The following is a 25,741-nucleotide window of genomic DNA, read 5'->3' on the forward strand; positions in this document are numbered from 1 at the left end:
AACGTAGCTGTTTGTCATATTGCGTAGACACGAGGTTTTGCCCTTAATAATGAGCTTTATGTTACACCAGCTGACGGTCTTTAAGCACCTCTGTTTTATCTGGCGTTGGCACCATAAAACGATGGAGCCCTTCTGTGAACATACCTCTATTGACGTGGGACTTGTGGATGGATTCGGAGCGCAAACCAATTAAGTCAAAGCCACGAGCCAATAAAGACAGACCAATGAGCATGCAGGTGACTAATTAAAGTATACTTTGTTTCAAAAAAAAAAGATAACAACAAATGAGTGCTCAGCTGTGGCTGTTTGTAATGGTCCAGGGTGAGGAATCAGAGAGCTCTTTGTAAACAGTTCCTCTTTATGCTTCAGAGGAACAGAGATGTCCTAGTCTGTAGGAAACCCAAATGAAGAGAGCGCACTAATGAAAAGCTCTTACCTTGGGGCATTATAGAAATTAATTACAAAGAATTAAAATGAAGGATAAGAGCCCCTCACCTGCTTCAGCCCCAGCGTATCCTGCTCTAACTGGGATCTTGATTGTGAACTAGAGGCAACGCTCAGTTCAGCCAGCAGCTGATTCCCTAATGTTCAGGATTCCCTAATGTTTTGCTGTCAGATGAATTGGACACATTCGGTCTCAGAGACTGTATTTGAGTCCATGCTGCCTTATTTAAGCGTGTAGCTTGGGTGGCCCATGAGACCGGTGGTTTTGAACAGTCATCCCATAGACCATGAGCTTGTAGTTACTTTTTAGTAGAGAGCAGGCTCTGAAAGTGATCTCATTTTACAGCCCACCATATCCAAACTACACTAAACTACCAAGAAATTGAAGCAGCCTTAAAACTGCTCGGTGGGACCCTATAAAGATTGTGGCTCCATGGTCAATGTGTACCGAACTGTCCGAAGGTGATTCGGGGGCTTCCTGACTGTGTGATCTTGGGCCAGTCGCTTGACTTCTCTGTGTCACCGCTATTCTCATCGGTACAGTGGAGATGTCAGCAGTACAGCAGATGGTTCGGTTCACATCATTTCGACACATCGTTATTGAGGACCCAACCACGTGCTCTCTGGATAGGGCAGGAAATAGTGAGTCCCTGCCTTCACAGGGCTTCCACTCTAGTAAGGGGAGATGAACAGTAACCAAATAAATAAATACATTGTATTTCACAGATCCAGAGATGCAGTTTTTCACATTTAAACATCTCTGACCTACAGTCAGTGGTATCATGTTGTTACGATTGCCGATTTTTATTCTTTTTAGAGACACGTCATGGTGGGTCTTCAACGTTGACGGAGTTTTATATTTGATGAAGCACAGCATGAGATGTCGGAGGGTGTTTTAGCGCTACAGGAGAAAATTACTCAGAGCACTGTGGAGTGCAGCCCGGGCAGACGGGTTGGTGGGGGGGGGGGGGGAGCACCATTTATATCGGGTGGTCGGGGAAGGCGTGTCTGTTCATGTGCCCTTTGCCCTGAAGCTGAAGGGCGTGTGGTGGGAGGTGGTCAGGTAACCGAGGGACGAGGTGCAGAACCCCGAGGCAGGAACAAGCTTGGGATGATAAAGTCGTGGCAGGGAGGCCATTGGACCTCTTAGGAGAATCACATATGAAAAGTTATACAAACGGTTAACACACAACTCGCTCCGTGGGGGGAATGCTGTGCAATGGCTGTCATAGTCGTCGTGGAGAGAGCCAGCACCGCATAAACTCCAGAACCCTAGACTGCCAGTCAGGGTCGACCTCCCAGCCCTGCCATTTACGAGGTTGGCAACGTGGGCAGATCGCTTCACCTTCTCTGAAGATGGGGATATCACAGTACCTCCCCAGGCGCTTGTTAGAATTACCTGGGTTCATGTGTGTAAGCACCTAGGCCACGGCTCCAGCAGTGGTATCCATGGAAGACTTCACAGAGGGGAGTGACCTTTGATCTGAGACCTGAAAGAGTTGAAAGAAGTGGGTTCTGGACAGACCAAGAGGATGTGCGAAGGCCCAGAGGCAGGCACAAGCCTGTGTGTCTGAGGCTTTGAAAGGAAGCCGGCCAGGCCAGAGAACAGAGGAAACGCAAGCGGCTGGAGATGGAATCAGGAGGCAGATGGGAGCAGCTCACGTCCTCATGTTTTGCCTCATCAGCCCCGCTGAAAACTTGGGCATTGACTCCAGTGCAATGAAAAGCCACTGACGATATGGGTAAGAAGAGCTTCTAGCACGTTTTTGGGTGCTCAAGTTGGGTGCTGGTTAACTGGGAGAGGCTGATATACATTGACCCCAAAGAGCTCTTTTGCCTCTTCTGCCTCGTGTGGATACAGCAAGAAGATGGTTGTCTGTGAATGAGGAAGTAGGCTCCCACCAGAAACTAAATCCTCTGGAACCTTGAGCTTGGACTTCCTAGCCTCCAGAATGATGAGAAATGCATTTCTGTTGTTCAGAAGCCACCCAGACGATGGCATCCTGTTATAGCATCCCAAACAGACCAAGGCAGGAATTGGTACCAAGAAGTAGGAAGTTGCTATAACAAATACCTAGAAATGTGGAAGTGAATTTGGAACTGTGTAATTGGTAGGGCTGGGAGAGTTCGAAGGTGCGTGTTAGATAAAACCTATGTTGCTGTGAATGGACCATCATGGGCGATTCTGGTGAGGGCTCAGGAAGAAAAGAGGCGAGCTGCAGAGAAAGCCTACGTCTTCTTGGAGAATACCAAAGTAATCCTGAGCAGAATATCGGTGGAAATGTAGACAGTGAAGGTCATGGATGATGTATCGGAAACTGGAGGGGGGGGGAGGGCCTTCTTTGTTATGAAGTAGCCAAGAACTTGGCTGAACTGTGTTCAAATCCATTGTTTTATGAAAGGTAGAACTTGCGAGCAATAAAATTGATATTTAGCTGAGGCGATCTCTAAGCAAAGTGTTGGAGACATGGCTTGGTTCCTCCTGATAGCTTATCAATTACAAGAAGAGAGAAATGATTTGAAGATGGAATTGTTAAGCAAAAAGGAACCAGAACTTAAGGATATGGATAGTCCTCAGGCTATCTGTATTGCAAAAAAAAAAAAAAAAAAAAAAAAAATCATCAAGCATATGGCCAGGTGACCATTTGATAAGGAGATTTGTCCTGATCAACCGTCTCAGACAGAAGCCAGGTGCTGTTTTTCACGACAGTGGAAGAATGCCCATGAAGGCACATCTGAGGTCACCAAGTCTGCCTGGTGCGCATGGGCCTGGAGGTCACGGCAGCCTACACCTGGTTATAGAGGTTGGGGCCTCCCAGAACTGCAAGGCCAGCAGAGAGCCACTGTGGGGCTGTCCTGCCAAGTCATGGGGTCACAGAAGTGACATTGCCATCCCAGTGAGTCCAAAGGCAGAGCATCAAGCCAGAGAGGATTATCCTTGAGCCTTAAGGTTTAACATTGTTTGCTCTGTTAGGTCACCTGGGACCTGTCACCTCTTTCTTCTTTCCTAGTTCTCCTTTTTGGAATGGGAATGTCTATCCTGTGCCTGTCCCTCCTTTGTATGGTGGAAGCACATAGCTTGTCTGGTTTCATGGGTTCAGAGCTGGAGGAGTTTACCTTAGGTCAAATCATACCTAGAGTCTCACCCATATCTGATTTAGATGCTATTTCAGTGAGGCTTTGGACTTTAGAGTTCATGCCAGAATGGGTTAAGACTTTGGGGGCTGTTGACATGGAATGAATGTATTATGTATGTGAGAAGACTGTGAATTTTAAGGGGTCAGGGGTGGAATATTGTGTCCCCTCCCCCTCCTAAATTTATGTGTTGAGATTCTAACCCCCAACGGGATGGTATTGGGAGGTGGAGCCTTTGCAACATTATTGGGTCATGAGGATGGAGCCCTCATGCCTGGGATCAGTGTCCTTATAAAAGAGGCCCAGCAGCTCTGTCTTCGCCACCACCATGTGAGGACACAGCAAGAAGATGGCCCTCTGGGAACCAGGAAGCAGACACCAAGCCTGCCATCACCTTGATCTAGGACTCGTGATCTCTAGAACCGCAAGAAATCAATGTTGCTTATAAGCCACCAGTGCATGGCAGTCTGTTACAGCAGCCTGGGTGCCCTAAGACAATCCCCATTTCCAAAAGGACGGATGTCCCCTGGGGCCCAGCAAGGGCTGGGTGACTTTCCCAGGATGCATGACAGGCAATAGCAGCATCAGGGTCTGAACAGGTGACACCCGGGGAACAGCAGCCACTCCTGCCTCTGGCTTCCTCTTCCTGTCTCGTGGGGAAAACGGATTCGGGCAAGTGGAAGCCAGGTGAGGAGAGGATATGGCTGGCCATGACGGCAGAAGCCTGAGAGGAGATGGTGGAAAGGAGTGAGTCATTCCGACTGGGGGAAGGAGGACCAGAGTTTGCAGGGGCCCTCGGGGGAGGAATCGACTCAGGGGGCAGGGTGGGGGAAGGGCACCCAAGAGTCATTTAGCCGCATGGTTTTGTGGCCACATCCCCCAGCCACATCCCAGCTGCAGCCGTTCCTCGTCCATAAGCTGACGACTCACACCCGTAATTCATTCATAAACGTTTATTTCCATCTAAATCAGCAAATGAATACATCCATTGGTGGCAGGCAAGTGCCTCGCGGGGCAATGATCCACTTCTGGGGCTGGCGCAGGGAGGCTGGCCGCGGAGTTTTGCCCGCCCTGTTTGGGGGAATTAAGTGCCCGGAGCAGTTGTAGCAATAGCCATTTCCAAGGTGGGAAATCAACATCATCGCCTGCAGTCTGCAGATAAGGTTGGCCCTGGAGCCCTGCTTCCTCCAGCTTGAAGGAAAGATTGGACTTCCGCAGCGGGCGAGTGTGGGGGGAAACTCACGTGGAGGACGACAATGATGACACTCGTAACAATAATCGTAATAGCAGCTAACACTTCTTGCACACTTCTGTTGTTCCGGGGGCTGTGCTAAGGATCACAGAGAAACCCATCTGCTCTTAGGATTACGTTCTGAAGTCAGCATGTGAGCAGCAAAAACTTGTGTCTAGCCACAGGTCCCCCCCAACCCCCCCACCCCACCGCCCCCACGATGGTCCCTGAAATTGTCCATCAAGTTCAGGGTACATGGCATTTATGTTCCCGAACACGGCATGATGCATTCGTATGAACAATGCGATCGTGCCTGAATGTGTTACCAGCCACGCCCCCACACCCCTCTGTCCGGGGCATTGAACGCAGGAAGTGGGTAGTCACCCAACTTAAAAAACTTTCTCTCACCCTCTCTTCCTCCTCTTTTTTTTTTCTTTCCCTCATCTTTTCGCCAAGCACGTATGCTTGAGCCCCTAAGTGAAATGTTCACTTAGAGCAACCCCATTCCTTCTCACTGCATGCTTACAGCAACCCTCCAAGGAAGCTATACCATTACCCTTGTGTTGTTTCAGTGCAAGATACTGCAGCCCAGGGAAGTTCCGGCGTGTGCCAAGGTTGCACAGCTAGCAGACTGTGGAGCCAGGACACAGATCCCAGCCAAGACAGGCTCCAGAGCCTGCGAGGCTGGTGCCCTGGAAGGCGGGTGAACTCTGCCTTCGGCATCCCTGTCGCAACCCCCTCCTTGGCCCCTTACACTTGACTTGACTTGCACTTGACTTGACTTGCACTTGGGCTGCTTGCACTTGAATTTCAGACCAAATAATGATCCAGCTATTACCAGTTTGGACCTCACTTTAAAAAAAAAAAACAAATGTTTCAACCAGTCCAGCCCTGCAATTTAATAGACAATATTGTATGCATATTAAACACCAAATGATTGTTAACATATTTATTGAGGCTTAACAGGCATCCGGCATATAAAAGATGACTCTCTTATATGGCTGTCAGACCTCAATAAACATGTTTAATAATTAATTGGCATTAAGCAAACATAATTGCGTGATTCTAAATTAGGTGTTCAGTGAAGCGTACTTCGAATGGAAAACCACCGTAGTGTTTTATTACTTAAAGTTCAGGCTGTCAGTCTGGCTTTTCACAGATCAAGAGAAGTGCCCTCCGTTCAAAGCCGGGTCAAAGGCCGCCTGTTGCCTCGTGCCAAAAAAAGGCACAAGCCTTCTTGCTCCTAGACCCTTTGCTCCGAGAAATGTTTCTCATTTGGTTAGCTGTTTGTCTTTCTGTATGCCCTCTTGGGGTTCTAAAAGTTCTGAACCGAGAAGCTGTGTGATGTAAAAGATGGTTTCACGTGTCAGCTTTCAGCTGAATTAGCCAGTTCTGCCACAAACTCCTGCTTCCCCTAATACAGACGATTCTCATTATTTGCTGTAGTTCTGCTCTCTCAATTCTCTACGAACAGTGAGTTAGCAAATACTGACCCATCGCTCCTAGGAGAAGCCCAAGACCAGGTTCCTTGGAGCCTCTGGCCACAACGTTTTTATCAATTAACACATAACTTTGCTTTATGTGTGATTCTGGTTAAAGCCACCTTATTTAATTTATAGTGTTGGTTCTGTGACATTGAACTCAGGGCCTGTCGTGCTGTAACTCATGCCCGACATGTATTCTCTGTAAGGCACCTCACAGCCTATCTAGGAAGACTAGATAGCACTTCAGCACTAGGTATTTTACGTAGCAAAACACCAACAAAAAACACGAAAGGATGAACAGCCATGGCACTAAATAGATCACGAAAGGGGTATTTATTCACGGTACCAGAACTGAAATAAGGCAACACGCGTTGCCTTGTTCTACCTCAACTGGGAATGCGCCTGTTGGATGATTCACACTTTTTGCACCTCTGTACTTCTCTGCACATGTCTGCCCATGATGCAAAAGCACCATGCATGTTGATTTTGAGATTACAAACACATTGGCAGTAGGCAAATTCACAAATACAGAATCCTCCAGTAACGAGGATCAACCGGAAGTGGGTTCCATTAAGCACAGCCATCTGGATACCTACGTGCCATACGTCCCCTGCCAGCTCTGTGTGCAGACTTCCTGGAACATTGTCTGCTCAGTATCAGTGATGCTTTGGCTCATAGTAGGTGCACAATAAATGTCTGTCACATTCAATTGAGTGGTTTTCAAATAAGGACCCCAAATAGATGTCACCTGAAAATGCTCTTTGCGGGGCACCTGGGTGGCTCAGTGGATTCAGCGTCCGACTTCGGCTCGGGTCATGATCTCATGGTTCATGGGTTGAAGCCCCATGCTGGGCTTTGCACTGACAGTGCAGAGCCTGCTTTGGATTCTCTGTCTCCCTCTCTCTCTGCCCCTCCCCTGCTTATGTTCTCTCTCTGAAAAATAAATAAACATTAAAAACAAAAAAGAAAATGCTCTTTGCTTTTCTTTGGGCATCATTACTTTCAGCGTTCACTGCTGGTATATCTTGTTTCAGTCTTGTTAATATTCTACCTTGGCTTTTAACTTTCTATCTCTCACCTGCCCCCAAATCCTTTAGAGACTTGAAAATCCATTTCTTTACCAGCAGTGAAGCCCTTAAGATCCGTGCTGGAACAACGAAGAGCATGCCCCAAGCAGACCCTAATGGCTGGGTTGTGAAAACCTGTCTCCAGGATCTCATCCATCTACGAAGCCCACCCACTCATACCCTACAGGGAGGTGGGGGAATCAGGCTTACAACCTTTTTAGAAGAAGCATCAGGAAGAAGTGCCATAACTTGAAAAATTCACTCTAATGGCAACCTGTTTGGCACTGAGATAGGCACTTAAGGGATGTTCTGGCACCGTGGGATCATCCTGGGGTCACAGTTCCCATCGCGGCTCCACCAGAAGGTTTGCGGCTGTGCGTAGAGCTAGGTTCCAGAGTCTGGGGCAGCTCTAGATTCTCCAGGGACCCTTTGGAAAAAGACGTTTTGAAGACTGGAATTTTATCTATAGGGATTTTTATTTTTATTTTTTTTAATTTTTTTTTTTCCAACGTTTTTTATTTATTTTTGGGACAGAGAGAGACAGAGCATGAACGGGGGAGGGGCAGAGAGAGAGGGAGACACAGAATCGGAAACAGGCTCCAGGCTCCGAGCCATCAGCCCAGAGCCCGACGCGGGGCTCGAACTCACGGACCGCGAGATCGTGACCTGGCTGAAGTCAGACGCTTAACCGACTGCGCCACCCAGGCGCCCCTATAGGGATTTTTAAAGAAAAGCCTGTTATGAAAGTTGTGTGTGCTTACTTGAAAAGTTGGAAAACAGAGATCCAAACAGAGACCATGCAAGCTTCACCATTACCTAAACGTGCACATTTAAAAATGTTGATGTATTTGGTCATTTTTTCCTTTGTGCCTGGGTTCTTAGTGTAATTTCAATCATGCTGCAAATGGAAGTTAGTCGTCTGCTTTTGGTTCCCCGCTTAGCATGCTATCATAAGCATGTTCTGCGTTATTACACAGTTCATCACCCTTGTGTCAAACAGCTGCAAACTAGCCCATTGATTGATTGCTAGCCATTCCACTCTTGTTAGACTCTGTTTCTCATTTTTTAGCTCTTTCTGTGAAGGACAGTGCCATCTACTTTTTCTCTTTTCCTAAAGCATGTCTGGGATTGCTGTTAGCCCAGGTTTTCAGAAGCAGGGTTACTGGGTCATTAGTGGGGGCATCCTTAAGGCCCTTGATGATGTAGCTTCAGTGTTCAGAGCATGGGAGTATGCCCGACTCACCAGACCCTTCTTAACCTTGTGTTACCATTTTTTAATCTTTGATCTCTGACCCAGAGTTTTTTCCTCGCTGTGGCAGTGCTGTAAAGGACATTCACCTTCAAATGCCCAGGACTGTGTTCCTGTTAGACTTATACTGTATATGCATGCACATGCATGTGTGTACAAAGTATAATATATATTATATTTGGTTTTTTAAATTCATGATACTGTCAAGAAGTTTCTTTGTCTTGTGCCCTTCCTTAGTATATCTTGAAAAGTCTTACCTTCCAAAATTTTCTGCCCAATATGCTTGAGTATTTGTTTGGATCTATTCATTTTAACACACATACACCCATTCTCTCTCTCTCTGTCTCCCTCTCTCTCTCTCCTTTCCTTTGCTATCAATGGAAAATGCAGCTCTTGAGAATGACAATTGCCAAACAGAGGCTCGGAGACGAAGAAATTGGCGTGCGACACTTCGCAGCTCATGAGCGTGAAGACTTGGTTCAGCAGCTGGAGAGAGCCAAGGAGCAGGTTATTGCTAACATCTGTTACGAGTGGGGGATGTGTTTGTACGGTCGGACTCTGTCCCCTGTTCCTCAGAGAGGGTGACGTGCCTGGGATGCTAGTCAGAGGCAGAAGAGGGTGTAATGCATGCTTTCACTTCCTCTGTGCTCTGCGAGTTCCAAGCCTCCCTCTTGGGGTCCGGGCTTCCTGCACGTGTGCCCTCCTACTTTGGATGCCATTGTTCTGAACGAAAGAAACGCACCCCCCCCACACACACACACACACTCAGTATAGACAAGGACAAAACGTGACCCCCTGACCTTAATCTGCAAGTTTCCTGAAATGCCGAGCGATGCTTTTCAGGTAGAATCTCAAAGGGTACAGAGCCCTATTTAGGGAACGAGGAAGAGAGCCTAGACTTCCCTTCCTTCTTTTGCTCATTGGTTTCGAAGAACAGGACAAGATTTCTGCGTCTCGAGAAGCTTGAAAAAGTATGCGTGTGTAAGACACCGGCTGCCCTTCTCAGCGTCTGGATTTGCCCTCTCGGAGCCTCCGGCTTGGGGGCGAGCTGCCGCTGGGAGGGGGTGGGTTCTGCTTCCAGGTGGCACTCATCCTATCTCAGACATCATGAGTGTCGGGCAGGAAGTCTGTCCCTTCCCTTAAGCTTTTATTGGTTTCAGATTGAGTCTCTGGAGCATGACCTACAGGCCTCTGTGGATGAGCTTCAGGATGTGAAAGAGGAGCGGTCTTCCTACCAGGACAAAGTGGAGAGGCTCAACCAGGAGCTAAACCGTATCCTGGGCGGGCACGAGAACCGTCTCATCGACGTGGATGCCCTCTGCATGGAGAATAGGCAAGTGGCCATGCCCCCGCGGGTGCTCAGGGGGCCATCTGCAGCCCTAGTGAAGTTTGAGGGAATTGCCTTACAATGGAAGGGAAGTCTCAGCGCTAAAATGGTGACGTCAGGGTCATGGATGAGTTCTGAAAGTCAGAAAGGAAGCACCACATACCTATATGCCTACATACGAACCCCCTTCTCTCTCTCCTCTCTCTCCCCCTGCCCTCCCCACTCCCCAGTTGGGCAGGAGGGGTAGGGAGCCAGCAAGAGCTGCTCGGTATTGCTATCAAGGAGGGGCAAACGAATAAGAAAATAAATTGAGAAATTCCCGTAGCTGTTTCTCTTCCCCGAGGCAAGTTTCAGTGCGCGCGCGCGTGTGTGTGTGTGTGTGTGTGTGTGTGTTTGTGCGTGTGCGTGTGTGTGTCTAACTTCATGTTATGTCTTGTGTCGCCTCTTCCTGCCTGCCTTCCCAGTGGAATCATCTTAATGAGAATTATGTGGAAACTGTGTTGATATCCCGTAGGGGATCTCTGCAGAAGGCTGTTCTAAAGTGGGGTTTCTGTGATTTGGGCATATTTGACCTTGATCGCATCCATTTAAGAAGAGGTCACAAAGATGCATTTTTCTCCTCCTTTTGGTGGTGAGAAGGCATTATATGTAAAAGATGGCTCTTGGGATGTGTCCTTTTCTTTTTTTTCCCCTCTCCTACTTGAGTGTATTTTTTTTATCTTGTCCCCAAACACTCCCTAGTTGAATGTTTTCTTTTCTAGGTACCTTCAAGAGAGACTAAAGCAACTTCATGAAGAGGTCAACCTCTTGAAATCAAACATTGCCAAGTACAAGGTAGAAAGTCATGGTGACACTAGTGATGATTCATTATCGCGCATCTAAATGCCATTCTATTTTAATTCCCTTTTATGTGCCAAAGACGTTTGAGTACTTGCCTCCCCTCCCAGACAGAATAAGAGCTTTAACTGAGGTAACCAGGAAGAATTATACCCCAAACGACAAACACAACAGAAACAGCTCTTGCAAGAGTCCCTTCTGTTGCCGTTACTGGGACAGGGCACACAGAGACCACCCGAATCTGGACACGGCCACGTTACGGCCTCGGTGCACGTAGAATTAGCGCTTTTTCCGCAGCTTTTCTGTGCAATATGCTGCCATCAGACGCTATTTGTCGCATAATCATCCCTAAGAAAATGGTTTCTGAGCGAGAAAGAAACAGAGATTGGGAAATCACGATCCGAGAGACAATGTTCACGTCACACTAAAAGGACAGAATGTTTAAATTCTCCCACTGTTGTTTAGACTAATTCCGGCACCATTAGCTTGATAATATCTATTTCTGCAGATGTTCGTTGTGAGCGTTATAATTAGAAACGTCTCCTGGGCTTCTCTGCTTTGAAAATAGATTGATTTCTCTTCCTGAGGGTGAAGTTTTACAGCAGTCTCGATGCTTGGGAGAACCTTCTCGTTTTCCTGGCTTTTGACGTTAGCTTTTTTCCTCAGAAGTCTCTACACTGTTCGTCCTCTTCCATGCGGTGGGGGCCACACTTTACGTCAGTCTATATATACGCATGGAGCCAAAGAAGAATACAGCTTTTAAAGTTGTATAATTAATACATACATTTAAAAAATGTGTGTATGCATTCATTTAACAGCCTTTATTCGGTTCTTCTACGTGCTAAGCATTGGCTAGACAGTGCATATCAATTTTAACGTAAGGGTCTGTTGTCAGAATGGCACTCTGGTTCACATTCACACTTCCTAATCTTGTGTCCGTGACCGATGTCATTCTTTGACCGTGTCTTCTTCCAGCCCAGCCACGGAAGCCTTCCAAATACTAATAACGATCTTTTGGCATTGGTGTATGGAAGTAAACCTGTTCTCCATCTCATGTCTATTCAGAAGGGGTTTCCATAACTAGTGACTTCACACATTAGATGGAATTCTTGCTTCAGATTTGATTTAATTTAACAAATATGCACGGAGTGCCTTTTATATATAGGAGAAGGTAATGACTGTCATTCTGCTGGGCACCAACTTAAAAAAAAACAAAAAAACAAAAAAAAAAACCTCTTTACCAGATGCATACATTTCATAACTCTTCGGCAGGGACTCAGAATTTTAAAAGTTGAGTCCGCATCTGGAGTTTGCCAGGGTTCTTGCGTGCCAGATGGGAGGATGCATCTACTATAAGGAGGTATTTTTCTATTATTTGGCGTTTTTGATAGAGATTTATATTTTTTCCTAATGCTTTAGAATGCTCTCGAGAGACGGAAAAACTCAAAAGGCCAGAGTAAATCCAGCAGCAGTGCGCTAACTGGAGTCTTGTCTGCAAAGCAAGGTATGATTCGACCTCTGATGACAATCCGGTGCTGGGGCTGTGGGTCTACATCTCGGTTTATGGGTTGGGAACCAAGCGGTTCTTAAGACAACCTTCCCAAACCTGTCTCTGCATCAGCATTGCCTGGAAGGCTTGTGAAATCACAGATTACTGTCCCCTCCACACACAGAGTTTTTGGTTTAGTAGGTCTGGAGGGGGGGCAGTGCAGAGAATATGCATTTCTTAAGTGTTCCCAGGTGATGCTGATGGCCTGTTCCGGGATCCTGCTTTGAGAACCTCTACATTAGATGTTTTTCTAATGACGGGACCCCATTTGCATCTGTTCCCCTCCACTGGGCTCTTCTTTCAAGAATGCTTCCCCCTACCCTCTCATCACCAGTTTAGCATCACTGAGTACATGTTCCAGCCTCATCGAGTTTCTCCTTTTCCTGGCCTCTGTGACCAGAATAGAAAAGTCTCATAGCTGCTGAAATCATTTTATCATGGAACATGTGCCTTTTTCAAAGAAGCTTTTATTGATTGCAATTTTGTTCCTCCTCCTTGTCGATTCTGATGAAAAATAATGATCTTCCAGGAACAGTCCAGGGGAATAAATAGCAGAGAGCTTGCTTCTGACACTTAATATTTGGGAATTCAGTTCTCAACGTGAGCCTCAGGTTGAACACGCTCGACTGGCCCACTCTCGGGCTGCCGGCCGTGCAGACCAGAACAATCAGGCGGCAGTCTTAATCAGAGCTACAGTGGCTGGGGAAAAAAAAAGAAAGAAAAAAGTGCTGAATCTCCAGCCCACCTAATAACCAAGACACTTGTCCAAGCAACTTTTGTTTTTCCACTTGACTGAAAAAAGGAAACCCTAGAATTGTTTTTAAACAGAAAACCACAATACTCCACAGAAATATGGAGTGGCTCATGTGAGGTTAGCCCTGGGTACCCCTGACAGCCAAACATGTTTGAATGGTGAGATCCAGCCTTGCGCTGACGTGGGGAATGCCAGCCATGGCCAAGCAGTAAACCTGGCACGGCCTTTCTAGATAACCCTTTGGCCACCTATATCAAAAAGCCTTGAACTCATCTCCTTTGAGCAGCAAGAAATAATGACAGATGTATGAAAAACTTATTGCTTGAAGAAAGCTCTTCCTGCATTACTTAAAATAAAAACAAACCCCCCCCAAAAAAACCCACATAGAAATAACATAAATGTCCAACAGTAATTAAAGAAGTTACTCTATATTTTATATATGGGCTAGCAAGCAGCCACTCTATTTTATGTTTTAAAAAATATTAATGATGAGGAATAGGCTTAAGTGCAAAAAGAAGAGCTTTTTCCCATTTTCAAAGAAAAATGTATGAATTTGTGTACCTGCATAAAAGCATATAGGAAGTGATGCTCAAAGGTAGACAGTGAGATTTATTTGTTTCTGTCTGGTAAGCAAGTCCAAGTGGTATCTCTTTTGTGGTGACTCTTAGTTCCTAAAAACATGCGTGCCCAAAATATATTTTGTATTTTAAGTAATGCCCTATATGATCTTCCCACCCACCGAGCATACCACATCGTAGGAAACTTTGCCACAAAGCGAGGAGCTCAGGACCAGACTCATGACCATTTGCGAGGCTGTGTGACCTTTAGCTAATATTTTTAACCCATTACCACCTTGCATTCCTGTCTGTGAAATGGGAATACATAATACTTCCCAGGTGAGTTTTTTTTTCTTTTTTTTGTTTTTAATTTTCAGCCTCAAATGAGTTAGTATGAAAATGTTTTGAAAGGGCAAAAGATTGGACAAATACAGAAGATTATTATTATCCTTTTAAAACGTTGTTGGTAAAAGTCCACGAGAACTTCCTCCTTTTTCTTTCCGTTTACCCCTCATGCTGAATTTTGTTTTGTTTTACTTTTGACACTTGATGCGGATTCTTCAGTACAACATCGTAGCATTTAGGAGCTGGGAACGTATCCCAGCTTTGTTATCCAGGAAGAATGGACATTGGTTTGCATTCCAGCGTTTCAGAAGGACTTAACACTGAGTTGTAAACTTTAATCCCACCTAGTTCAGGATCTGTTGTCTGAGGATCATGGGTGCAGTCTCCCAGCTACTCCACAGTCCATTTCTGATCTGAAATCTCTGGCAACGGCCCTACTAGAGACAATCCACGAGAAAAACATGGTCATCCAGCACCAGAGGCAGACCAGCAAGTATGTAGATAAACCCTTGGGTGGGCGGTGGGTGGGAGAGAGGTGGGACACTGTCTACCTACCAGCAGTGGGTGGCGGCCGGGTGGGTCTGCAGGCCTTTGGGGGAAGCAGGGGAGCCCTCACGTTAAGGAAACTTAACTAAACTGGAATGGTCCATCTGCATTATGACAACATCTTGGCCATTCGCCAGATTTGGGTGAGGAAATACTACCTGTCATTACATATTGAACACTTACTCTGAGCCACTCACTGAGAAATGCATATTACACGGGTGATTTGGGTAGTGCCATTGCCTGGGGAATGTAACCTACCTCTCCTGCAAGGTTTCCTTCAGGGGAGGCACCTCCTCAGTGCCATCGTAGCCTCCAGCATGACTTTGAGAGGTTCGGACAGAGAGGAACATCAAGCGTCAATTTCCACAGGCAGCCAGCCGGGCCCAGAAGGGAGTGTTGCGTCACTCTTCCAGATAAGCAGAAACGGTGGTGGGACAGAACTACAGTCAAAACACAGTGTGTTGGTTTTTACAAACATATTGACTACGAGGGGCAACATCAAGCAAGTTAAAATAGCAATTAGAGACGCATGAGGAATTGGAGGTGTTCAGACGATGGTGAATATACAATAAGTTAAAGCAATAAACACTGCAAACAGAGCTGGTTCCAAGGGCGGGCGGCCATGCTCAAGAAAGGCCCCACACTTGGTCCAGGGCCCCCCTGTCGCCATCTTGAAATCCTTCATCACTGTCTAACGAAGAGGCCTGCGTTTCCATCTTTCACGTAGCGGGTCCTGCTTATAAAACCTACTCACAGAACCGAAATGAAGGCGTGGAACGAGTGAGCAGGCTTCCAGCAAGGAGGAGAGGGATGAGGGAATCAGGGTCCTGGCGAGGGCGGGGGGGCACAGGGAGAGAGGCAACCGGAAAGTGATTGAGAGTATTGTAAAAACAAAATAGAAAAAAAAAAAGAGAGAGAGAGAGAGGGAAGCAAGGAGTGAAGGGAAGATCACACAGGAGATGAAGATATATGTAAAAGAAGGCAGAGAGCAGTGGAGGGAGTCTGGGCAATCTCAGAGGGATGACAAGGGTAATTTATTGACAGAGGAAGTTTTTAAAATTCTCTTAAAAGAAATCTTAACCAAGGAATGAAACAGTCAGGTGCTAAAATTCAGATACTTCTCAGGGGAGGGAGAAGAAACGGAAATCTCCCCAGAATAGGTACCAGGTCTATTTTATTCAGGAAGAATCCCCTGCAGCTACCCGTGTTCCACACGAGCCTTCTTTGTCCTCACTGACTCCTATAAAGCACCCGCTGGGGCTCTTTCAAAACTTGTCAGGTCTTCTAAACCCTAGACTATTCTCAGCAGGCAGCCTCGGCTTCTCTTTGACCGAGAACATAGATGCTACTCACCATGAAGCCCAAGACTTACTCTCGGATGGAACCAGCGCCTTCCACCCTCTCCCCCATCTCTGGGAAACACACTGGCCCGCCCTCCTGTTGGTCCACACCAAAAAGTCTCCTGTGCACTCCTCCTCCCACCTGTTCAACGTCTGCCCCTCCTCTGGCTCCTGCCTCTTCACCCAGAAACCACACAGAGCTCCCTGAACCCCCAAAGCCTTTCCGCACTCTGCAGCTCCCCTCAAATTCCGCTTACCTAGTGTACTTGTGAATAAGGACACTTTTAGTTCTTCAACAGCCACCCCCTCAAAGTGTGTGTGTGTGGGGGGGGGGCACCTCTGTCAGAATTACCTGGAGGCACTTGTTTAGAAATGCAGATTCGGCCGGGGGGGGGGGGGGGCGGGGGGGGTCATTCTGGAGGGAGAGGAGGGGGTGTCAGGGTTCTGGATCTTCGCACACACTGCCTAGGGGGGAGGGGCTGCCGTGCAAGGGAAATAAAGACCACCTACGCTTCAACACCTCCCAAGACTTCTTCCCAAATTTTCCACAGCAGGGTCTCCAGTCCCCGCCAAGCCCCACTTTCTGAGTCTGTTTCTTTTCCAGTTTCTCTGCATCCCAGTTCCCGTCTTGCACTGCTCTCTCAGAATTCCTCTGACTTTCTCCACTGCCTCTTCCCCTCGATTCGCTCCGCGTTCCTCCCCTTCCACCCCAGGCCTCTGCCAGGACTTCTTTTCTTTTCTTTTCTTTTCTTTTCTTTTCTTTTCTTTTCTTTTCTTTTTTTTTTATGTGTATTCATTTTTGACAGAGAGAGAGAGACAGAGACAGAGCATGAGCGGGGGGAGGGGGCAGAGAGCGAGGGAGACACAGAATCCGAAGCAGGCTCCAGGCTCTGAGTTGTCAGCACAGAGCCTGACGCGGGGCTCGACACTCACAAACCGCGAGATCATGACCTGAGCCGAAGTCGGTCGCTCAACCGACTGAGCCGCCCAGGCATCCCCTCTGCAGGTCTTCTGCTCTTCTTCCCTACCTGGGAGGGGGGGGCAATCCTTCCCCCCCCCCACCCCCCCCCCCCCGCCAATCTTTACCTCTGGCTCTCTTCAGGCTCTTCTCAGAAGTCATGTCCCCACTTCACCATCAAGAGCAAGACCCACATGGCCAGCTGCTAGGTTGACAGCTTCCCCCTGATACCCTTCAGCTCTTCACATTCACAGTCTCGACCTTGTCCTCGACTTGGGCCATCATTCCTTAGTTCGCTTTAAGACCCTTCAGGGGGTGCCTGGGTGGCTCAGTCAGTCAAGCGTCTGACTCTTGATTTCCGCTCAGATCATGATCTCGGTTCATGAGCGTGAGCCCCGTGTGGGGCTCTGTGCCGACAATGCAGAGCCTGCTTGGGATTCTCTCTCTCCTCTCTCTCTCTCTGCCCCTCCGCTGCTCTCTCCGTCTCTCTCTCTCAAAAAAAAAAAAAAAAAAAAAAAACCTTCAAAGTGCTTGTGCCCTTTGACCTACATGGTCTGCATCTAGGAATTTATCCAAAGGCAAAAAAGATCGGAATGATTCCCTAAGATGCATACATAAGATGTTCACCATAGATTTGTTTATAAGAGGGAAAAAAAACAGAAACAACCCAAGTATTTTTATGTTGGAGACTGGTTAGGCCTAAGAGAGGATATTATGCAGCCATTTAAAGCATGATTGGAAGAATATTTAATGGAGTCTTCCCCCCATCCTGACATCCCGGCTCCACAAACCTCCACATCATGCAGGTTGAAGCTGTTCCAAGACCAGAATGTTTATCCATTAGAATCACTGGTCTCTCCCAGGACGTAGAATAGTGCTGGGCCCATAGCAGGTACTTATGATTATTTAATGAATGGATGACGAAACTATCTTCTAATCCTTTGTACCTATTCCCCCCCACCTTTTTAAAATCATTTTTAAGGGTTTATTTTTATTCTTCTTTTTTTTTTTTTTTTTTTGAGACAGAGAGACAGAGTATGAGCAGGGGAAGGACAGAGAGAGAGGGAGACACAGAATCCGAAGCAGGCTCCAGGCTCTGAGCTGTCAGCCCAGAGGCTGACACGGGGCTCAAACTCATAAACTGAGATCGTGACCTAAGCTGAAGTCGGACGCCCAGCTGACTGAGCCACCCAGGCGCCCCTGTTCCTACTCCCTTAATACTCTTCATGGTTTTCATGCATTCAGTATGTATTTCAAGTCCTTGCCATGGGCCTTCAGTGCACATGTCACCCCTGCCCCCCTGCTTTGTCCCCACCAGACTATCACTTGTTCCTTGGGAAGACCTTCCCATCTATCCTCCAGCCTCAGACCCCAGTTCCTCCTGCACAGCCTCCAGCCCCAGCGCTCTCATACCTGCCCTCCAGCTGAACACATCACAAGCCTCCACTTAAGCTGGACTTTTATTTTTTTGCTTGTTTGTTGCAAGTTTTTATTTAAATTCTAGTTCGTTAACATATAGTGTGATATTGGTTTCAGGAGAAGGCTGGACTTTTAAAGCAGAGTCCCGCTGCCTGCCAAACTCAGGGACCCCAAGCCATCAGCCTGACACTCCCACCTGTTGGAACACACTGATTCCCTAACGCGTTCCTACCATAACCCGCACAGCCAGCACACCCCCCCCCCAGGCTGCGTGGGCTCTCACCCTCTGTTGAGAAACAGACATGTTCCTTTTGCCAGGTTTGATTTTGTTGTAATGCACCTTTTCATTTTCAACTATTGTTTAATAATTTTGTGCCATCTCGTGGTGCAAATTTTAAAAGGTTAAATAACAATATGTCCATTGGTTACTACTATCACTCAGCCACCCAACTCCTTTCCTGGAAGAAACCACCATTTCTTATTTCTTACGTATCCTTTCCAAGGATGCATATGTAAGTAAGTGTATAATATATTTACATAGACGCATATAAATACTCATGTATATTTATATAGAGATATTCTTTCTTTTCTGTTCTTTCTTTCCGTCCTTCTTTCTTTTTACAAATGGTAGCTAGTATTCACCAAAAAACATTTTTTTCACTGTTTTGCACCTTGCCTTTTTTTCCCCCCGTAACAATAGATCTTGAAGATTGCTTCATATCAGTACATAAAGTACCTAATGTGCCATTTTTAATACTTAGAAGGTCTTAAGTTTCATACTTTCAATAAATGTTTTATTTGGGAGCATGTAAAGGAACTAATTAGACAACAAATGGAGTGGGAACTAGGAATAGAATCTGAACTTGGTCTGCTTGCTGTTATCCCTGTTGAGTGGGCCCCTTGTGACTAAAGTAATAAAATAGTTTTGGGTTGGTGGAGCATTGTGAGAATATTCTGTTCTGTAAGCGTGTGCTCCCCCTACTGGCCTTCTGCTGCCCGACAGTTTCCCCCCACTTGGAGAAGGCCCAGTGGGAGCCATCTTGAAGAACTGATGAATCCAGTTTGGCTTGAGGTGCTTATCACCAAAGAGCTGGCAGTTGTCTGACGCTTGCCAAAGAAGGGATGAGGTTCATGTGACCTAACAACAGGTAGCAAAGCAGTCGTGGAAGGGGCAGGTGTTGAAGTCCTATTTTCCTGAACGCCACATTCAGTTTTCCAGGCAGCGCTTTGCCGGTGGTTGGGTGCTGGTGGTGGTGGTGGTGGTGAATAAATAAGGACACGCTGGTCTCTCACTACCCTTCCTGCTGTGCTCACACTGTTTTTACTGCGCCGCCCCTTCCCTGGCCAATGGCAAGTAGCTTGGAAGTTCAAGATATTGATAGCAGGGTGAGCTCTCATGGGTCAGAGTGGAGATTCAAAAGGAGGCTCCCTGAGGTGGAGGTGGGGGTAGGGTTATTGCCAGGCGTGTGTAGAGCCATAGTCCCTTCTTCCTCTTTGGACCAGGTTCTCCCCGGGGGCCCTCACTCTGGAATTTCTGCTCCCTGTGTTGTCTGCAGAGCAAGAGCAGACGTACCGTGGTGGTCAGCTCCTGAGTTAGTTCTGTCTTTGCAGATCTCCTGTGAGGTTGTCACTATCAGAAACTACTACTGAAAATCTGTCTAGAGGCCTGGCATCTTGGGGAATTTCCTAGACCACTAGGCAAACATATGCCGAAATCCCTCCCCCCAAAACAAACCATAGCTAAATAAAAACCTTATTTTAAAATCTCCCCCATCCTACAAAAAAAAAAAAAAAACCCAAAAAACAAAAACACCTCTCTCAAACCTGTTTATGCCTCAAGCTACTGCCCTAGCTGTCTCCTTCCATTCCCTGCTAAACTACTCGAAGAGTCATCTGTATTCACCGCCTAAAGTTTCTCCTAGTCTGCTTCTCTCAACCCTGTCACTTGGATTCTGGGTTTCACCCTCTCCACCATCCTAAAACATCTCTCTCAAGGGTCAGGCACATGTTCTCGGTGGACTTTTTCAGCCAGTGTGACCGCTTTCTAGAATGAGGCAATATTGACCACACCGTCCCACCTGGAACACTCTCTCCTCTTGGCTTGTAGGTCCCACCTTGCCTGGTTCTCCTCTTCCCGGTCTACCTGTGCCTCTCGAGTCCCTTCTTCCCTCATGTGGGAGGTACTCGAGACTCCTATTCCTCTGGCTTCTCACACTCTGCTGGTGAGCAGACCTACTCCCCAGCCTACGTGCTCCTCTCTGCACTCCCAGACTTTGCTTCTCCCACGTGGCCAGCTGTCTACATGGATATCCTGTCGGCACTTCAAATTCCTCACCCACCTCCATGTTATTACTCCTTTTGGTTGACTTCCCACATCCCCAGTGGCTTGTTTGGGGCCCCCACCATCGCTGACTTGGGCACCACCCTTCTGACTGGTCTTTCTGTTCCTGCTCATACTTGGTGCAGTTCATTCTCAACTCCACATCAAGAATACTTTCCCTAAACGCCATTATGCTGCTTCTCTGCTTAAAACCTTCCAGTCTTTCCCTGTTGCCAGTGTATAAAAGTCTCACCATTCTCAACATGGCAACAAGATCATTCATGAGCCGAGTCCCTAAAAACCACTCTGGATCCATCTTTCCTTGACTCCACTTCTTGTCTGCAGTTCTCCGTAAGTGCTTGTGTACGTTCAGGGCCAGGTTCTGATTCTGGACCTTCCACTTACCAGCTGCGTCACCCTGGACAAGCTAGCTGGCCTCTTTGAATCTCAGTTCCCTCACATACAAACTAAACTTACTAAGGGCTGCCTCACTGGTTGTTGCAAAGGGCTAAGGGAGATAATATCTGTGCAGTGCTTAGAGGAGTACCTAGAAGAGGATAAGTGATTGATAGATGTGATTCAGACCTTGCACAGGCTCTGTGTATGTATCTCTGTGTGGACACGTCTGTCTCCCACCAGACTTTTAGTCCCTCCAATACAGGGACCCAGGCTGCTTGCCTTCATCATCCCCTACCGCCTCAATAATTGTGCGTTGAATCGGTCTAATTGAATTCAAGGGACCCTGTTCCTACTTTGCTGTCTTCATCTCTGCATACCGCCGCCTGTCTCCCTGCACCGCACCACATTCAGTGGACGCCCTGCCATATTTGTTAAATGGGAAGCCAACAAGGAAAAGCCTTTTTTGTCATTTGAGGAATCTTGGGTTATATTGTTCGGGTCAGCCCGGCTGCATCCATATTTCAATTACGAACAGTGTTCAAGACTTGTTTTTTTAATGTTCGTTTATTTTTGAGAGAGAGGGCGAGAGAGAGGGAGGGAGTGGGGGATGGGTAGAGAGAATGGGAGACGGAGAATCCCAAGCAGGCTCCGCACTGTTAGCACAGAGCCTGATGCAGGGCTTGATCTCACCATCCATGAGATCATGACCTGAGCTGAGACCAAGAGTCAGATGCTTAACCAACTGAGCCACCCAGGTGCCCCGTGAACAGTTTTTAAAGAGTACTAGTTCCTGACGCAAGAGTGCTTGTTTTTTTTTGTTTGTTTTTTTTTTTAATTTTTTTTTTTCAACGTTTATTTTTTTTGGGACAGAGAGAGACAGAGCATGAACGGGGGAGGGGCAGAGAGAGAGGGAGACACAGAATCGGAAACAGGCTCCAGGCTCCGAGCCATCGGCCCAGAGCCCGACGCGGGGCTCGAACTCACGGACCGCGAGATCGTGACCTGGCTGAAGTCGGACGCTTAACCGACTGCGCCACCCAGGCGCCCCAAGAGTGCTTGTTTTAAAGTGCCATTGTTAGGTGTTGGCTAAGAGCCTGCACTTTGGCAACAAACCGAGCTGTGACTTCAAATCCTTATTCATCACCAGCCGAGTCTTGCTTGTGCTTTCAGGCACGTTAACTAACTTCTGCGCCTCTGCTTCCCAATGGGCGTAATCGAGTGGGATGGGCTGGAAGAGAGCGCTGGGGGTGGGCAAAAGATACACCTTGAAGATAAACTGCGTGTCCTTGAGCAAGTTCCTTAGGGTCCATGTGTAAAAAGAAGATAATAATACAGTGTACCCCGCAGGGTTTTTGTCAGGTCAGCTGAGATCACGTAAGTTCAATAAGTGTTCAGCACGGGCTCTGGCTCATACCCAGGACTCGGGAAAGATTAGTTCTGCTGTTCATGTTAACAGTGGTGTGGTTGCTATTGTTATTGATGACGTTATTGCTACCATTGCTACCAGTACAGTTTCCACTTGGTCCATTTTATTACCTCCAGCTCTGTATCAGATGCCTATGTCAGGCCAAAGAGAACAGTCACTGCTGACAAAGAAGCAGGGTCCCTCAAAGTAGGGGACACCAGCAAATTCGCCTCAGCCCATTTCTGGGAGACAGGTCTGTGTTATCCGGGAACATCAGTAAAAAAAAAGAACCAAATGTCTCTTCACCACGCCTTCAGATGTTGTTCTGATGGCATCCTTCAGTATACACAGAAGAGTTAAGCCTTATCTTCTGTTTTCCAAGAGGCAGCCACACACAGATGATCTGATCTCGTTAAGAAACAGGCATCAACTTGAACTCTGCCGTGATTGCATCTCAAACCCATCAACTGGTGAAAAGGGAGCTTGGATCAGAAGGTCTGAGCAAAATATTGAAAGCGAGATTACGAAGAATGGTGTTTATTGAAGGGTCGGTGACACAAAAGCAGAATAGACCCAACAAATAGGGTGAAAATGAAAAGTAATTGATAAAGACCTCGCAGAATTTAAGACTTAAGGAAAAGAAGAAAAGCTCCAGGTACCTAGATGAAGAAAACCACATCTAGTAACGTCAGAGTTTTCTGTGAACTCAAAGAGAATATTAATTAAGATGCTGCAAGTCAATTCAGGTAAAATAAAGACGGATCCAAAGCCATATATATACGTGCAGATATATACATATTCATGCCTCTGTATGTATGTGGGTGTGTGCAGCTATCTCTGGAATGTAAAGAGAGGTAGGAGAACAATTCTGGCATTCTGATTTCTCCTGCTGAAAGGAATCGAAACTTGACCTTGAAGGTGATTTCCGCATCATGTTAGCACAGCAGGGTCAAGAAAATCCCCCAAATAATATAAAGACTGGTTTTTCAATTTCCAGGCCAATGGGAAGTGATTGAAGTTTTAGATGACTATGGCATCATTTCGCAACTATATTTAATGTCACGTAGAGTGAAACATGGGAAATATATGCCCACATTTATGTCTTTCCATGCATGTAGACCAAGTTTGGCTTCCAAGTAAACAGCATAATCTTTTAGATATACATTCTAGAACCTATATGTCACAATGAGCCAGAATGGTCACCTTGGAAAGCAATATAATTAATTATTCTAGTGATTCTGCAATTGCTAGAAGTTCTTTTGCAATGCCTCTTTCTTAATTCCGTCCACAGATAATTACAGGCCTTGAAAAAAGGAAGGCATTTTGTGTAATCAAATATGTTTATCGAACACCTACCATCAACCAGGCATTACGCTACGTAATAAGGGTGGGGACGTCAGTAGGACGTAGGTTAGGTATAAGAAGGCAGATCTTATTGTTTTATTGACTCAAAGCAACTTTACCGAGCATGTTCACCCACCTTATTTGTTAGAGTTGGTTGTTTCCAGAACTCAGATCCACTCTCAGAGAATCAGCTGTGATACTACTAAGGGTATTCAAAATGAATTGTAATCTCTAGCAGTGAGAAAGTCCCGTATAGAAATTGTGTAAAATATTTGGGCAATGATGGAATAATCGACGTGGGAGAGGACTCGCATGGCAACATTTTAGTATTTTTTTAATCGTTTGTATATGTTTTCATATGTACTTTCAATAGAATGTATATGAATATAATATATATTCTTTACACACACACACACTTTTTTTGCATATACCTTAAATATCAAAACATTTTCTATCAGGACACCACGGCGTTTTCCCAAGTAGCTTGCTCACAGCCCTGAGAGCTGATAAGATACTCATTAATCTGTCTGTTGCCATTTTCTCTCATTTTCCAGAATCCTAGGGAATCGGGTGGCTGAATTGGAGAAAAAGTTAAGAACTCTGGAAGTTTCTGGTTTGTGGAGTCTTCCAGGTAAGCAGATCTTCATGAAAATTCTTTTCTTTCCTTTTTTTTTAAGGAAGCCCTCACATAATTTGCAAGGAAGATTCTACTTTTTAAATGTCCTTTTATTTGAAGATCGTTGTGGAGAAATCTACAAGCACTTTAAACTTAGAAGCCATCAATTTTGGAAAACAATCGGGAAAACTCAATAAAAATATACAAATTCCCATCTATGGACTTACCAAGTTTCGCTGACCTAAATTCAGAAATTGTCATTGTATGTGTCTGTGTATGCTTTATTTTTCACCTTTGTGAGTGTAGTAAATTGTTTCTTTTCTTTTTTTTTACCCATAGGTATCTTATAAAGATTTGTTCATTTTATTCTATGTTTTTAAGTTTATTTATTTTGAGAGAGAGCACACATGAGAGCAAGCAGAGGAGGGGCAGAGAGAGAGAGAGGGAGAGAGAGAATCCCAAGCAGGCTCCACGCTGTCAGCGCAGAGCCCGACATGGCGCTCGATCTCACGAACTGTGAGGTCATGACCCGAGCGGAAGTCAAGAGTCGGATGCTTAACCACCTGAGCCACCCAGATGCCCCAAGATTTGTTCGTTTTAAGTATGATCCCTAAAAGGAATATAAGAATGTACAAAGGTTTGTACAATTTAATCATCAATCTAAAACTGAATATAAGAACTGACAAAAATTTATTCTATTTATCATTCCTAAAAATGCATATAAGAGCTAACAGTTCCACCTTCTTCCCTTCTCTTCCCCTATCCTATTTGTGCAGCTTGAAAATCAGAATTTCCTGGGGCCCCTGGGTGGCTCAGTCGGTTAAGTGTCCGACTTCGGCTCAGGTCATGATCTCGCGGTTCGTGAGTTCGAGCCCCGCGTCAGGCTCTGTGCTGACAGCTCAAAGCCTGGAGCCTGTTTCAGATTCTGTGTCTCCCTCTCTCTCTGCCCCTCCCCCACTTGCACTCTGTCTCTGTCTCAAAAATAAATAAACATTAAAAAAAATTAAAAAAAAAAAGAAAATCAGAATTTCCTTTGGAGATTTTTTCCCACAACTGTACTCTGTGTGAGGAAACTCTGATGCCTCACTTTAATTAGCTATATTTATCCTCTTTGTCTTGATAAAATACCCCCTTCGTGAGACCCCCGTCAGCTATTCCCCTTTGCTTTAAACTCTCCAGAAACTTGTATTTATCATTTTCCACCACCCACTCTTTCCCTAGAAGCAACATTGTACACATATTTTTAGTTACTTAACCTTTCTGCACGAACCAGCCTCCTGTACCCTTGAATCATATCAGTTGCTTCCCGGTAACGTGTGAGAAATGAAAATTGCCATAGGGACGTGGACAGCACGTTTGCCTAATGTAAACCTGAATAGCTGCCTTAGTTTGTCTGCAAGTGCGTTTCATACATT

The 25,741-nt window shown here is 46.2% G+C and overlaps 1 protein-coding gene across 5 annotated transcripts in view; it reads left to right on the forward strand.

Moving 5' to 3' along the window:
* Positions 1-25,741, forward strand: part of CCDC149 (coiled-coil domain containing 149) — a 95,189-nt gene that overhangs the window by 56,632 nt on the left and 12,816 nt on the right. For all 5 annotated transcript variants that reach the window (XM_086705317.1, XM_086705315.1, XM_086705314.1 and 2 more), the window contains 6 exons: positions 9,001-9,117; positions 9,771-9,943; positions 10,699-10,771; positions 12,194-12,278; positions 14,328-14,472; positions 24,265-24,341. In XM_086705317.1, the coding sequence (XP_086561443.1) occupies positions 9,001-9,117; positions 9,771-9,943; positions 10,699-10,771; positions 12,194-12,278; positions 14,328-14,472; positions 24,265-24,341 (670 nt within the window). The remainder of the gene's footprint in view (positions 1-9,000; positions 9,118-9,770; positions 9,944-10,698; positions 10,772-12,193; positions 12,279-14,327; positions 14,473-24,264; positions 24,342-25,741) is intronic.

Source organism: Puma concolor, chromosome B1 (assembly GCF_028749965.1).
Source record: "Puma concolor isolate L17-30 chromosome B1, mPumCon1.1.hap2, whole genome shotgun sequence".
Taxonomy (NCBI): domain Eukaryota; kingdom Metazoa; phylum Chordata; class Mammalia; order Carnivora; family Felidae; genus Puma; species Puma concolor.